This window comes from Marmota monax, unplaced genomic scaffold (assembly GCF_021218885.2).
Source record: "Marmota monax isolate L192 unplaced genomic scaffold, Marmota_monax_Labrador192_F-V1.1 WCK01_AAM20220418_F8-fsc00001, whole genome shotgun sequence".
In the NCBI taxonomy this organism is placed as follows: domain Eukaryota; kingdom Metazoa; phylum Chordata; class Mammalia; order Rodentia; family Sciuridae; genus Marmota; species Marmota monax.
The window spans coordinates 22676627-22691809 of NW_026693777.1; the positions used below are offsets into that span (position 1 = coordinate 22676627).

General features: G+C 36.3%; 1 protein-coding gene across 4 annotated transcripts in view; it reads left to right on the top strand.

Moving 5' to 3' along the window:
* Ppp2r5e (protein phosphatase 2 regulatory subunit B'epsilon) overlaps nucleotides 1-15183 on the top strand; it is a 166568-nt gene that overhangs the window by 104138 nt on the left and 47247 nt on the right. For all 4 annotated transcript variants that reach the window (XM_058584604.1, XM_046461081.2, XM_046461082.2 and 1 more), the window contains exon 4: nucleotides 12338-12439. In XM_058584604.1, the coding sequence (XP_058440587.1) occupies nucleotides 12338-12439 (102 nt within the window). The remainder of the gene's footprint in view (nucleotides 1-12337; nucleotides 12440-15183) is intronic.

The window sequence follows — 15183 nt, forward strand, 5'->3', positions numbered from 1 at the left end:
ATCTTCAGATTCCCACTATGAGAAGTAATAGCACCATAAACATCAATCATTTTTAAGCAATCATACAACTTATTGAGAAATTGTTTGTAGTAGGAAAAGGAAAAGAAGAGTTAAAGACACCTCCAAAGGTTTACAAGAATAGTGACCCATCAGAAGAACGAGAAGGTGGGAATTCTCCTTTAGGAATTAGTGGAGGTCAGTGGGGAGAAATTGGTTTTAACCAGACCAAAGTTGAGGTGGTAGTGAGATGTCATTGCTGCTCTGTGTGGTAATTTGAAATAAAGGACTTTAGGAATTTAAATATCCATGTGTTCTGGAAACAGGCCATAGTGGAAAAGTTGATAGAAAACTGAGTATTGAGAAAAGAAGAGCAGTTTACCAAGGATTGAACCTTGCTCTACTTAAGAGTTTTAGGACTGATTTTTTTTTGTGTATGTGTGTGTGTATTTGTTCATTGGATAAAATGATGACTTGGAGGCATTCATTTGAATTCTGTACTCAATACCCTGAGAGCCTGAATCTACTTTAATACCTATACTTACTACTAATGTGGTTGATACTAATTCTGAGAAAGAAAGCTGATGTGGATTTCTTGTTTTGCCTTGGCTAAAATGAGAGTAGCTGCCATTTGAGTTTCTTGCTATTCTGCTAGACTTATTCCACTAAAAAGGGATTGACATACTTGTGTAAGGAAATGAAATTACTTCAATTAGCAGAAGTTACTGGAGAATGGAAGAAATAATTCAATAGGAAATAATTATTAAATTTTGAGTAAATAGAGTGGATTAAATAGATGTACGTGTTTACTTTAACTCTTTGATATCTCATCAAATTATTGAAAAGATGTAAAACCCTTAAGAAAAAGCAAAATGGAGAGATCTTAGAATAAAACATTTTGTTAACAAGCAAATGGACTGTGGTCACTACCTTAAATGATCAGAGAAAGCTGAATCTGAAGCAGCAGCAGGGGAAATCTGGAAATAAGGCAAGTCATACCACCTGACTCTAAGGTGGTATGCAGAAATGCACCTCTCAAATAAAAAGTGCATAGGGATGAAAACAGGTGATGTGGTGGAGAGTTTGTATAAGTGGCCAGAACTGCTGATCCCACCCCACTCTTAATAAACGAAGTTGCAAGGTGACTGTTCCTTCCAAATCTGTGTAAAAGACCGCAGGCTTACTCTCTGGAGAAGTTAAACCGGGAAGAATCTGGACTTGGGACATTAGGCACAACTGAGAACAATGGGTATTTTTCTGAATGTGGAGAGCTACTTTGTGATGATATTTTCACCGTTTTCCCCACTAAGCTCACAGATTGTGGATGAGTCAGGAGATAGATGATTCTTCTTTGAAGGACCCAAAATGCCCAGGAGCAAAGACCTAAAGACACTTGTTAAAAGGGAGTTCTTAGGGTGATGGTGGTCAGGAATTAGCTCAATTAATCTTACTACAGGTAAGCCCACCAGTCTCCTACAGAGCCCTCATCTTAAATATCATTGTATTTGGCACTGAGGTTAAGAGCACAGAGTTTGGAGTTTTGAGTCCTCTTTCCTGACACTATTGTGACGTTAATTCAATTAATTAGTTTTATCTGATTTTGAACTATATATAAAGTGAATTAAACAATATGTTTTATTTTTAAGGGCAGTATAGTTATACATAACAGTAGGGTTCATTTGGACATATTCTTAAATGCATATAACATAGTTTTCTCCATTTCAATTCCCACTGCTACTGCTTTCACTTTATTCTACCCTCCCTTGATCCCCTTACTCTGTGATATATTTTTTGAGGGTATCTGCTTTCTTTCATTCAACATTATATGTATGAAATACATCCTGTTTGTTATATTGCTGTAGCTTATTTTCTGTTTTATTATATGCATGTATTATAGTTTATGTATTTCTTTTCACTGTTCAGTGAACACCTAGGTTGTTTTCAGTTGTGGGCTGTTATGAATACTGCTTCTGTGGACTTTCTTAAGGAGAGTCGACATTAATGGTGGCTGAACATGAAGGGGAACCCAACAATGTCTTCTTTACATTGGAATCCTCCCTCACCTTTTCCTGCCTTGGGGCATCTCTGACATCTGATGAGCATGCCACAGGTCAAGGAGGGAGGAACAGAAGAATGTCCTTTTCTTCACTCACTTTCTCCCTTTTGTCCTTTTACAGTGAAATGTTGACATTGCTTAAAAGGGCTTTGTGTTTACATTTGATCTGTATTCAAAATCTATTGATTCTCTATTCTTGCTCTCTGAGGACAGATTCCTTTTTTTTTTTTTTTCTTTTTCTTCTTCCCAGTTGACAGTTCTCTCATTCTTCTGAATGAAATCCAGCATCTAAAGGGATCGAATTATTTGCAGAAACAATCAGTACATGTAAAATCCAGTTGTACCAATTCATCACAACAATTATCAACTGAAGGCTCCTGTTACCAATAGCAGCAGTAACAGTGAAAACAGATTTGTTTTCTTTGTTTGGTTTGTGTGAATCTACACACTGTCATAACCAAATGTGATAAAAAAGAAATACTTAATAAAGGAAAAACAGGTTAAAATGACATATTCTAGCTGGGTGTGGTGGCACATGCCTATAATCCCAGTGGCACAAGAGGCTGAGGCAGGAGTTCAAAGCCAATCTCAGCAATGGTGAGGCACTAAGCAACTCAGTAAGACCCTGTCTCTAAATAAAATACAAAACAGGGCTGGGGATGTGGCTCAGTGCCTGAGTGCTCCTGAGTTCAATCCCTGGTAGCCCTCCCCCAACCCCTAACCCCCCACCAAAATGATATATTCTTTGCAAGTTAGGAAAATAGTACATGCCAAAAATTGAATATTAATATTCAATATTGTTTTTGAATATGGGCTATGTTACTTAAAAATTCTAGTTGGGCAATATGGATTTTTAAAAAAATTTTTAAAAAGTTTTCTTTTTATTCAATTGCCTGTTAAGCTTCTTTTTGTCATTTTTAGGAAGTTCTGCTTTGTTTTAGAAATCAAATAAATAGTCAGTATATCCTAGTAAGCCAGCTAATCCAGAATTAAAGTATAACTATGCATGTGTAACACTAACATTGTAATCATTCACTAGAAATCTTTTAAATCTTCTTTTATATTTTCAGATGTCATAAAACAAATCTTACAGCTGTCAAAAATGCATGTTTCCTAGCCCCACGCAAACCATGCACTGTGTATTTGGTTCAGTAAGTTTTGTCTCAAAGGTATGGAGCTTTGTTCACAAATGCATTTTTATGCTAAAAATGGGAACAACCTTGCTTTAGTGGCTTGACCACACCCAGGCACCACAGTGTTTGAAATAGTCAGTGTGCTGCTTCAGCATGCATTGTGATAAACAAGGACACAGTGGGGATTGTTTTGGCCCAGGGAATCACATTTAACTCAAGTGAACATGTTTGGAATAATAACTTCTGTTAATTATTTTCTGAAAATTATGATTGTATTTATAATATTACATAAAAGTTATAATATTTAGTCTGTTAGATAATAAAGTTAGAACTGTAGTAGAGGGCCAAAGCCCAGGAAATAGCCAAATTGATTTGATTAAATTTTTGCTCCTTAGAATAGTGTGCTAAGGACATGCCATTATGCAAGAATAAAGTATTTTGATGCTTCCACAAGTTTAGGTTACTTTTAGATAGTTGTGATCATTCATATTGATAACAAGGTTTATAAAGAGAGTTTAGACTGAGCCTGAAATGGAAAACTACAGTAGATTTACTATGGTAATTAAAAGACATAGTTTGACTTTGGAAATTATTGATTGAATGAATTGGTCAGTAAATTAAAATAGATGCTAATTGAAAACTTGATGTTTAGCCCAGGACCAGCACCAGCTTTATGAATGAAGATTCGAAACGTGAGAAATCCCCAGGGAGTTTTGAATTGAAGAGACAAGACTCTAATTACTTTTAAACCAGCTCCAGGACAGCTCCTCCTAGCTCCAGCCTCCAACCACCTATTATGATAGCGAGGCTGCTGAAGAGGCTAGCAAGAGAGAGAGAACACGCCAGGGAGTGGACTTTTATTGGGGAACAAAAAATTCTGGGGAAAATCCCATCCAATGAAGATTAAGGGGGGCAGCATCCCAAGGTCAGGGGCAACGGTTGGGTCTTCGGGGTAGTGGCCAGACTCGCCTCCAGATTCTGCTTCCACGCCTGAGAAGGGTGGGGAAAGCTCTGGACACAAGATGTGCCTAAGCGCCTCTTGCCCAGCCAGGGAGGTAACTCAAATCAAGTGTGAGGATAGCCTCCCACATTGATGTTTTTGCCATTTGTTTCCTAATCAGATGTCATCTTAAAAGATACTTATCTCCATTTGATTGTAAGCCCCTTAAGCATAGCTACTGTGGAATCTTTCTACCTTTTTTTAATTTACCATAAATTATTTATCTATAATTAATTTAAAGAGATTGAGGGTTGGGTTTGAAAGTTACTGTTGGGGTCATTAAAAGTTCTGAAGCTTGGCAGTATGGAGATTCCTCAGAAAACTTGGAGTGGAACCACCATTTGACCCAGCTATCCCAATTCTCAGTTTATACCCAAAGGACTTAAAAATCAGCATACTACAGTAATGCAGCCACATCAATGTTTATAGCAGCTCAATTCACAATAGCTACACTATGAAACCAACCTAGGTGTCCTTCAGTAGATGAATGGATAAAGAAAATTTGGTGTATACTCAATGGAATATTACTCAGCTTTAAAGAAGAGAGAAATTATGGCATTTACCAGTGCTAAGTGAAATAAGCCAGCCCCAAGAAACCAAAGGCCGAATGTTTTCTCTAGTATGTGGATGCTAGTTCACAATAAGGTGGGGGGGGGCACTAGAGAAGAATAGCATTACCTTAGATTAGGTAGAGGAAGGAGAAGGGAGGGGATGTGGGGATAGGAGAGATAATAGAATACATAGCCATTATAATTTATGTATATATGTGACTGCATGACCAATATGATTCTACAACATGTATACTCAGAAAAATGAGAAATTATATCCCATCTGTGTATGATATATCAAAGTGCATAAATGCATTCTACTGTCATGTATACCTAATTAAAAAATTAGTTAAAAAAATGCAAAAAAATTCTGAAGCTTGGTGTTACCAAAAGCGACTTGGCATTATATGAATTTTGTTTATTATTTTTAACTTGGCAAATTTTGTTAGTTCTCATTTTTAGAGTTCAATATTTAATAGAAATCTTATTATTTGAAAAGCCTTATGTTCAGTTATCTAATTTAAGATTTAAGTCTTCCGCATATTGTTTGTTTCAGATGTAACTGTTTTTAAAGATTGGTATCCATGGTAAATGTTGATGAACTCCTATGAGATTGCCTGTTTTCTTTCAAAATCTAGTTTTAACAATATTTACTTAGATTTATTGTTAGTGTTAACATAAAATATTTGAGAATAAAGCATGGTAACTTAGCTTTAACATTGAATTTACTGAGTTTTTCCTGTGGTTGTAGATAAAATTATTTTGTGTTTTTTTCAGTATACAATGGATTAGTGAATGAACAAGTTGGATGAAAAAACAGAGAGGGATATCACTGAAATTGTTACTTGAGTGAGGAGAAGTAATGGCACCTTTTAGTTTGCTTGAATGTTCTCTGTTTAACATCATTCCTATAATTCTTTTTTGTTAGAAAATTAATTTTTTAGGTGTAATCTTAAGAAAATTCATTTTATGATTCTGTTGTCATTTCTTTTGCTTTTATAATTGATAAGTTTGTTATGTAATTGTTTGAAATTATAATTTCATAGATAAAGGGGGGGATGATTTGGGGGTCAACGAGTTTTACCTGTTTTTATCCAAGACAGACAATGAATGCCCAGTCATCTAGAAAATATACTATAAAGCACAAAGATGATGATTTTAGTCTGATTTGTTATTCTGTGGTACAAGGGGCAAAGGGTCCCTCAATCAATTATATTACATGCGTGCTTTAGCAATATGTTAGCAGACATGTTAGCAGATTGCCTGCTAAAAGATATATAACTAAAGGAAATTTAGAGTATTTATTAAGTTTTAAAAACTTTCAGTATATTTTGTCCTTCCTTTTTGTTTTGTTTGGTATTAGTCTTGGCAGATATTTGGTGAGTAGCTACTAGATAATTGTCACATCATTTTCTTATAATGTGTTAGATCTTTGCTAGTTATTTTCTCTACACAACAATAGTAATAACAAAATGCCTACTAAAGTCATGGTGTAAAATTTGTAGTTTCAATGGAGATAAAGGGGTTGTGGACAGTGAATTATTTTTTTCTGTAGTAATTTTAAATAACTGGACATTTAGCAGTTGTATTTTGCTGTTACAGGTACAAAAGTTTTACCTTATTTAGTCAAAAGTTGATCAAAATATGCCTAAACACTTCTTCCTTTTTTGTTTACTAGGCCATAAACTTGGAAACTCCACGCCATTTCACCTTTTGGCCAAATCTTTGAGATTTATGTTTTTGCACCACAGTTAACAGTTGAGAGCAGTAAACTTAAAATACTGGAATAATAACAGAGAGCCAGGCTTTTAGAGCAAAGAGCCATTTGGTTTTATCCCTTGCCTGTAGTACTTAATTTAATATCTACTTAATATTAAGAAGTTCTTAATATTAGTGTAATTTTAGGGTTGCCAGATTTAGCAAATAAAAATTCAGGGCACCTAGTTAAATTTTGATTTCAGGTAGTGAAAACATTTTTTAGTATAAGACTGTCCCAAATATTTCATGGAACAGACTTAAAAATTATTTGTTGTTTATCTGAAATTGAGATTTAACTGATGTTGTGAATTTTATATGGCAACACTAGTTATTTCTATGTATTGTATATGAGGTGCCAAGTGTTGAGAGATGAGTAAGGAGCCCTTTAGGGGCTTAAAAATCTAATTGGGGGAGACTAGAAGAAGGTATGCAAAGAAGAGCAATACCAGAGTTGGAGACCTTGCAGTAATGAAGGTGTTTGACAAACACAGTGATGCAGTTTCTTGTTAATGCCGAGATGGGTTATCAGGTAGGTAAACAGTGCCTGTAGGTACTTTTGAGTGGAACCTGGAGACCAAAAACCCAAGGAGCGGATGGAACAGGAGAGAAGAGAAAATGTGAATATAATAGAAATGATAAAAAGAAGTGGGGGAAGTCAGAGAAAAAGGAGAGAAATAGAGAAGCTAAGGTTCAACCATGGTTGCCCGGGCCAGGCTGGGGTGGATTTGGTGTTTCAGAAAAGGAACCCTGAGATTCTTCCTGCCTGCTCTGCTGTCTTGCAGAACTCAAATCTTTTTGCACCTCTCTGTTTCCTGTTTGTAAGGAAAAGGAGTGGATGAGAGTCTCAAACATGACCTGATTCTAGAAAGTTGGCAGCTGAGTTCCTAATCTTAGGATTTCTACCTTTGAAGAAGTGTTTTCCAGGTTTTAACACCTGTTCCTCCCATACTCTTCAGCCTTGCCTTCTGTCCTTATAGTCACTTTTTGGAGGTCAAGCCAATACCTTTAAGCCTTTAGTTTGGTTCCAATGTATGGTGTTTACTTTATCTTTGGAATGAAAATAAACTGGACTTTCTCAAAGATATTTTTATTTCTTAAATTGTCTTTGTACTAACACCAACATAAATTAAAATAAAAGAGTTGAAAATAAATCCTAATGTTTTTTCTTTTGTTCATTTTTGATAACCTGTTCCTGAATAACATAAAAAGCTTAGGAATAGAGTCTAATATATTTTGATATATTATGGAGGCAGTTTCCAACTTTGGAAATAACCTTAATGCATTTCAGTCTTGCCACATAGACTCTACAAAACTTCTGTGTGCTGGGGAGGGATGGCAGCAGTTTCTTGTGGTTATGATACATTTGCATAAACATGCAGCTACCATTACCTATTTAATGATTTGTTCAACCCTGGACTTTAAATAATAAATGGCTGTGGGTGATAAAGGACAATTTTAATGGGACTAAGTCTCCTGTTTGGGACAGTGGGTTTTAACCTGTTTTAGATACTGGAATTATTTTGTAAATCTGAAAAGGCATTGGTCCTGTCTGCAAATAGGATGCACATACAAGCTGTTGTAGATGCAGGAGGGGATTTAGAGACAATTCCACATACCTCCCACACCAGCTGCCTGTTCATCTATGGATGACTTGGTTTTAAGTTTGTGATTTTGGAGCTCAACTATACAGTGTCCATACTTTCAGTCCTTAAGCCATTCATTCATGAGCTTTTAAGTTCTAAGGCATAGTAGAATCTGGTTTTTAGCTCTTTATGGATGATAGTCTTGTATAACAAATTTAAGAGTCTGTTTTCATCATGAAATGAGAAGTGTGATTCATGTGTTAAGTTTCTAGCTTACACTTTTTTTTAAAATACATTTTTTAGTTGTACATAGACACAGTACCTTCATTTATTTTTATGTGGTGCTCAGGATTGAACTCAGTGCTTCACACCTGGGGGCAAGTGCTCTACCACTAAGCCATAACCCCAGCCCTCTAACTTACACTTTTTAAAAATTTTGGTGGTGCTGGGAATTGAACCCAGGGCCTCATGCTGCTCGGCAAGCACTGTACCACTGAACTACATCCCCAACCCTAACTTACACTGTTTAAAGATTTAGAATTTATTTGGTGTGTCCCAAGAGGAAATACAGCAACTATCTAGTTTATCATCCAAATTTCTTTTACTTCAATACAACTTTTAATTTACCTTTACATTTTTTATAGTCACACAGCTTTCAGTTGTCTTTCCACCTAAATCTTTTTATTATAAACTTTTTTTGTGCTTCCATATTGCTATAATATTTAATGCTGCACCATAATTCACTGAGTTGATGTATGTGTGTGATGCAGGATTAAAAGGTTATTCCAATTTTATGTTTTATGTTGTAATTTTATGTTGCAAATGACAACTTTAAGTAGCCTTTTCAGTCTTGTTTTAGATTAGTTTCTTAGGGTGGATTCTCAAGGATGGAAGTAATGACTCATTTATTTCATGGCATTTTCTGAAGCACCTACCATGATGTCCCAGGCTGGACCAAAGGTTTGGCCATTTACTTGATACTTGATATGCTTTGTTATTCTTTCCCATTGGTAAAGAGGTCTTCTTCACCAGTGTAGTCAGCTCCGAATTGTCTCACCTGGTGAATGTTTACAAATAGATATAGTAAAGCATGGCAGGGAAGTTCCAGCTAAAGAAATAGCTGTGTGTCTCTATACCTACTGTTAAAATTATTTACACAACCTGGTCTCCTTTTGATGTGGTAGCTGAGAGATGAAACTTTGATCAAATCAGACTGTACAGACTTAACATACCCTTATAATTAACCTAGATTTATTAAAATCATCTAGAAAACTTTAAGTTGAAATTTAAAGTTTAAAGCAAAATCACAATACATAATTTGATTAATATATATGAAATTTTATTTTATGAATATTTGTTGAATGCCAAGTATAAGGTAAAAAAAATGTGTTGCATATTCTTGGTCAGTTCTTCATGAGTAAGAAGAGATGGATAAGTAAACAAGTAGTTGCTGCCACCCATGCTGAGCACTGTCACTGTGTTTGTATGTCCAAGGGTACTTTCTTGGTCTTTTACCCAGATTTTTCACTACAGAAAAGTTTCCCCCCCCTTCCATGGTTTACTATCATGCATTGGAAAAAGAAAATTAAAAAAAAAATTGTTAAAGAGTACAGTACATCTAAGTTACTTGGGATGAAAACTCAGTTTTTGAAATACATGTATAGTTTAATGAGGATTCAAAATTGACTGGTTGAAGGAAGTTGTAGGTGGATAGTTATGTGCTATGTCACTGGTTTCTTCACAAACGTAATTTCTAATAATTATTAGAAGGGGCAAAAATAATACAACTGAGCATACTTGCTTCATTAGCCATAGCAAGAACGTAATTTAAGATGATCCCCTTTTTTTTCTGTCTTTCAAACTAAAGAGCAAAAACATGTGTCTCCTTATTCACTCTGGGAATCCTGAAAATCTAGGTCCCCAAGTAATTCTGCAGGTTGTTGATTGTAACCTGGGAGCTTAACAGGGGTGCATTGTTTTCTTGGTGTTGAATTGGGGATGCTGGTAGTACATATTTTACAGGGCTATCAAATCCAGTAGCTACTGCTCTGTGTTCACCTTAGCCTCAGAAGCACTGGTTGCTGTTTTCTTCTTCTTAAAACATTTTCTCTCAGCTCTGGAGACCCCCAAACTCTGGTGCTTCTCCCCCTGCTCCTTTTCATTTGTTGTTCTTGGCTCTCCTTCTACCGCATTTCTAACTATAGGGTGCTTAAGGGCCCTTTCCTTTCTGTTCCTTTCTTTGTCTGTTCCCTGTGGCTTTAGATATTGTCTATATGCTGGTGAGTCTTTATGTGCCTCCATTCCTGACCTGTCTAGTTCAGAAGTCCAGATTCATATGTATGGCTGTCTACTCGATATTGCTGCTTTAATACATCCCTAGATGAAACCTCTGGATCTTTCCATCAAAACAAGCAAGCAAAGAAAGAAACCTTTTGCCTTTCCTAGTTCTCTCCACTTTGGGTAAATAGCCTTGAAACTGTGACTCATCCTTCATTCTTTTCTTTCCTTCACTTTATGCATCTAAGCCTGTAGCAGCTATTACCTCCAGAAATCTATATCATGTTTCCTCTGCTGCTGTCCTATTCTAAGCCAACATTATCTCTTGTCACAGCAACAGCCAGCTTGTCACCTTCTTGGTCATTCTATAAATAGCTACTGGAGTGATTTTTTTTTAAAGCAAAAATCAGATGATGTCATTTATCTATTTTAAGATCTCTACTATTTTCCCATAGCATGTAAAATACAGTCTCATTTTTGGAGCTTACACATCTGAGTTTAGTTTCCATAACTAGGAAATGGAGGCATTGTGACTTTAACTAGAATATAATTATCACAAGGGGCATGGATTTATTTATTTATTTTTAGTACCAGGGATTGAACCCAAGGACATTTAACCAGTAAGCCATAGCCCCAATCCCACTTAAAAAAAAAGAATTTTTTTTTTAAACTTTTTTTTGGTGGTGGTGGATGTACCAGGGATTGAACTCAGGGGCACTTGACCACTGAGCCACATCCCCAGCCCAATTTGGTATTTTATTTAAAAATAGAGTCTCACTGAATTGCTCAGCGCCTCGCTTTTGCTGAGGCTGGCCTTGAACTCATGATCCTCCTGTTTCAGCCTCCTGAGCAGCTGGGATTACAGATGTGGGCCATTACACCTGGACAGGCATGAATTTTTTTTGTCTGCTTCTTTCATGATCATTTTTCTTGTGCCGAGAACAGTGTGTACACATAATGGACACTTAATAAATGCTTATTGGGGTGAATAAATACATTCTACTTATATGGAGCCCCCAGAACTTTTCTTCTTTTCTCTTTCAAAGTATTGTATTATAGCTCAGCATATCTGCATAACTTAGAAAATCCATGGAAGACTTCCAGTGCAGTGTCTCTTTTTCTTTCACCTTCTATACATATTTCCCCTAACCCCATGGTTTATTTATCAGATCAGAAGATATTTGGGTCATTGGGAGAAGATAGGTTAGTACATAGGATACAAAATAACATGGAAATTAAATAAGCTTTTAACTTTAGAAATACAGTTGTAGTAGATATGATAAATTTTTACTCTTTATCACCCTGTTTCAACAGTCATCAATATACGGCTGTTCTTTGAACAACTAGCATTTAATTTGGACATTGCCTATGGCTAAAGACTGTCTAGTTTTATAGAAGTTTATAGCATAGATCTACTTTATCCTGGGCATCATTATTATTTTGGTAAACCAATCGAGGATAAATTAGGTATGATTTTAAGGATATTAGAAATGTCCTGAAATACCTTTTATGATTTGTGTGTCTGTGTGTGCACGTGTGTGTGCATGAGTGCATGCATGTGTATATGTGAATGCCTGAAATTTGATCATTAGCTCAACTATAAATTTGTAAATTGTGAATAAGGCAGAGAAGGAAAGTACTTGTAGCCTATCAACAGTTATTTATATCTTACTGTAATGATGTTAATTAGAAGCATGCTTGATTGCTAAGTAACCAGGAATAGGCTTTGATGGGAAGTCTAGAATCACAGGGACCTGGGATGGGGATTGCTAACTAAGGACAAGTAATATTGTTCAAGAGGGTAGGAAGGTGCTGTACTGAACTTTGCCTTTGAGGCATTTTTAGCTTCAAAACCTGTGGAACATAATCCCTACTCCAGTTTGGTGGTGCTCCCACACCTTGTCATCTGGGTTTCCTTTGGCTGGCCATGAGTAAATCTGCCCAGGAGGTGCTTCCAGCTAACTCTGATGCTTGTTTACTTTTAGGTATCTTGCAATATATTCAGAACTCTCCCTCCTAGTGACAGCAATGAATTTGATCCAGAAGAAGATGAACCTACCCTTGAGGCATCGTGGCCACATTTACAGGTACTTTGAATTATCCTGTGTTTCAAAGGAAAGATCCATTAACTCGTTCATTGATTCGCATGGAAATTCCTTGAAGGCCTTTGTTCACCAAGAAGTTAAATTAGAATATATTGATGAGAAAACTGAAGAATGCTTTTTGTTTCCCACTCTTCATAATTAGGATATAAACATAATAAAATAATTTTATTGCAGTGCTTTCGTGTGGGCTTCCCCACGTTTAGAGCTTATTTGTGATCCTACACACTGGAATTTTAAACATGAACAGAACTGTTTTTACATTAATAATAGTTGTATGTGATTAGTTCACAGAGTACATGTATCATTTTTAGCAGTTAATACCCTGGGGAGTTTGTATGTTTTGTCTTTGTGATAACCACAAGTGTGTTTCTTTAGTCCAGAAGGGCAAATCCCAACTGCAATCACTATTTCTTCCCCAGGTTGTAAGAAGGAGAAATAGCAAAGTGAAAACATGGCCTGTTTTGTTCTGGTGCACTGAGAAGGCCAAGTTGCCCAATCATAATCTTAGGCCAGGACGGGTTAGGGGTATCACTATACCTATTTTTCTAGCACCAGCCCCATCTGTATTGTATACCTGGTCATTTTCCAGCTTGTCCTTTCTCTGCTGCATTCTCTCAAGGCCATAATTTCTCAAGAGAATAGAATAAGGAGATTTGAATGTGTCAAGCCCCAAAGTCATGTTTCTGTCTATCAAAAAGTCTACAGTGGCTGGGGAGACAAATGGCCAGGAGGAACAATATGGAGAGAAGGAGTAGAACCCTGTACATCTCCACCCCTAGGCAGAATTCTCTGCTGCTTTGTAGAAGTGTGCTGATGGTTACTAGTTGACATTTTGGAGAGCTGAGGACTGTGCAGCAGAGAGATGAAGCTTAGATCTAGACATGCTTTGAATTTACATTTTTCCCCACTTGAGAATTTTTTACATAAATTTACAACTTGGGCCTGTCCTGCTTTGGCAGCTCCTGGTTGCTACAGGTACGTATGTATGCTCTTTCTCCTAATTACACAAGAGCTTTCTGAGCTGTTTTTTACTTAGGCATGTGATACGTATATGTTCCTATTACCAATGCCAAGATTGGTAGATAAATTAGTTAAGCCACTGTGGTCGTTCGATTAAAATTTTTTTAAAAAAATTATTTTATTTTATTTATTTGGCACTGAAGATTGAACCCAGGGATGCTTAACCACTGAGCTACAGCCCCAGCCCAAGTTTCTTAGGGCCTGGCTAAGTTGCTGAGGCTGCCTTTGAACCTTTGAACTTGTGATTCTTCTGCCTCATCCTCCTGAATTGCTGGAATTACAGGCATGTGCCACTGTGCCCGTCAATGTTTTATTTTTTTAAAAGATGCCAGACATACTATTTGTAGTCTAAGATATTTGTAAAATAATTTGTGCATTTCATAGGTATATCCCAGATTGTGACAAAACCCAAAACAAACTCTTTTGAATGGGTGGACTTCTTGTTCTGTTGTATTCTTACTGCTTGGCTCCAGTTCACTGAGTTGCAATTTAGTTTGAAAGTTTTAGGTTGGTTTTTTTTAAAGAAAATCTCCTTGAGGAAGGCCCACATCTTATGGTAGAAAATACACAGAGATCCTCAAAGCTTCAACTTACTGTTTTCTCTATATTCCAAAGAAGAGGTCACTCTTGCCATTTAGAAGAGCATTTTGAACACTTTAAATCGCCATCACATAGATATAAGTTTCTCCAAAAGTACAATAAAGTTGAATAACTCAGTATTTCAGATAATCCTTCCCTTAGTGAATGACTCTTATATAGGACCAAATTAATTTCTCAAGTTATTAAACTAAATTTGCCACCCAAAATTTTAGCCTACACTGTGGGAGTATTAATCATTAGTTCATCTGAAACCCTAAAACCAAAGCAACATTGAAAGATGGTGATAACAAACCATTTCAAATAGACTAGTTTCATTTGTTTTGACACCCTGTTCAAGCCTATAATCCATCAGGTCCCGTCTTTAGCTCAGGGGGAGGTATGACTGAGTAAGGCTGGATTAATTGAAGGAAATTTACTTTTAAAATTCACAAATTGTCCTTCATTCATAGTAAAGGTCAGGCCAGAAAGAACACTGTTACCTTCATTTATCTGTTGCTTTGTGGATATCTTTGTATAGGGTCTTGGCATGTCTCAAGAGGCTGGTGTTTCCTTTGTATAGTCTTCCTGCACCGATTAGTCCCGTTTCCAGTTTCATTGAGAGGTGGTTTTAACTGAGAGAGAGCACTCATTGAAAATTTCAGAAATCTTTTTTTCTATGCACTATAGGTCATTTGTGTCATAGTCGCCCATGACTAAATTTAATAGTTTACTTTTTAAAAAAATATCTATTTTCTAGTTACAGGTGGACATGATATCTTTATTTTTAATTTTTTTTTAAATGTGGTGCTGAGGATCAAACCCAGTGCCTCACACATGCCAGAAGAGCGCTCTACCTCTGAGCTACAACCCCAGCCCCAATAGTTTACTTTTTAATTGATCCAGTAGTCTCTTTTTTCTGACCAAAACATAGCATGATTTTAGATTTTTTTCACTTTTTCTTAACTTCATAATTAGTAATATGCTTCCTCTTCTGGACCATATTTTTAATAAGGAGGCACAGTAAAAATATCTAAGAATGGTAGTAGCTAACAACAAAATTACATTGAGATCTAATTATTGGGTGGTTGGCCAGGCTCATTGCCCAATGACTATTCCTGCATACCTCT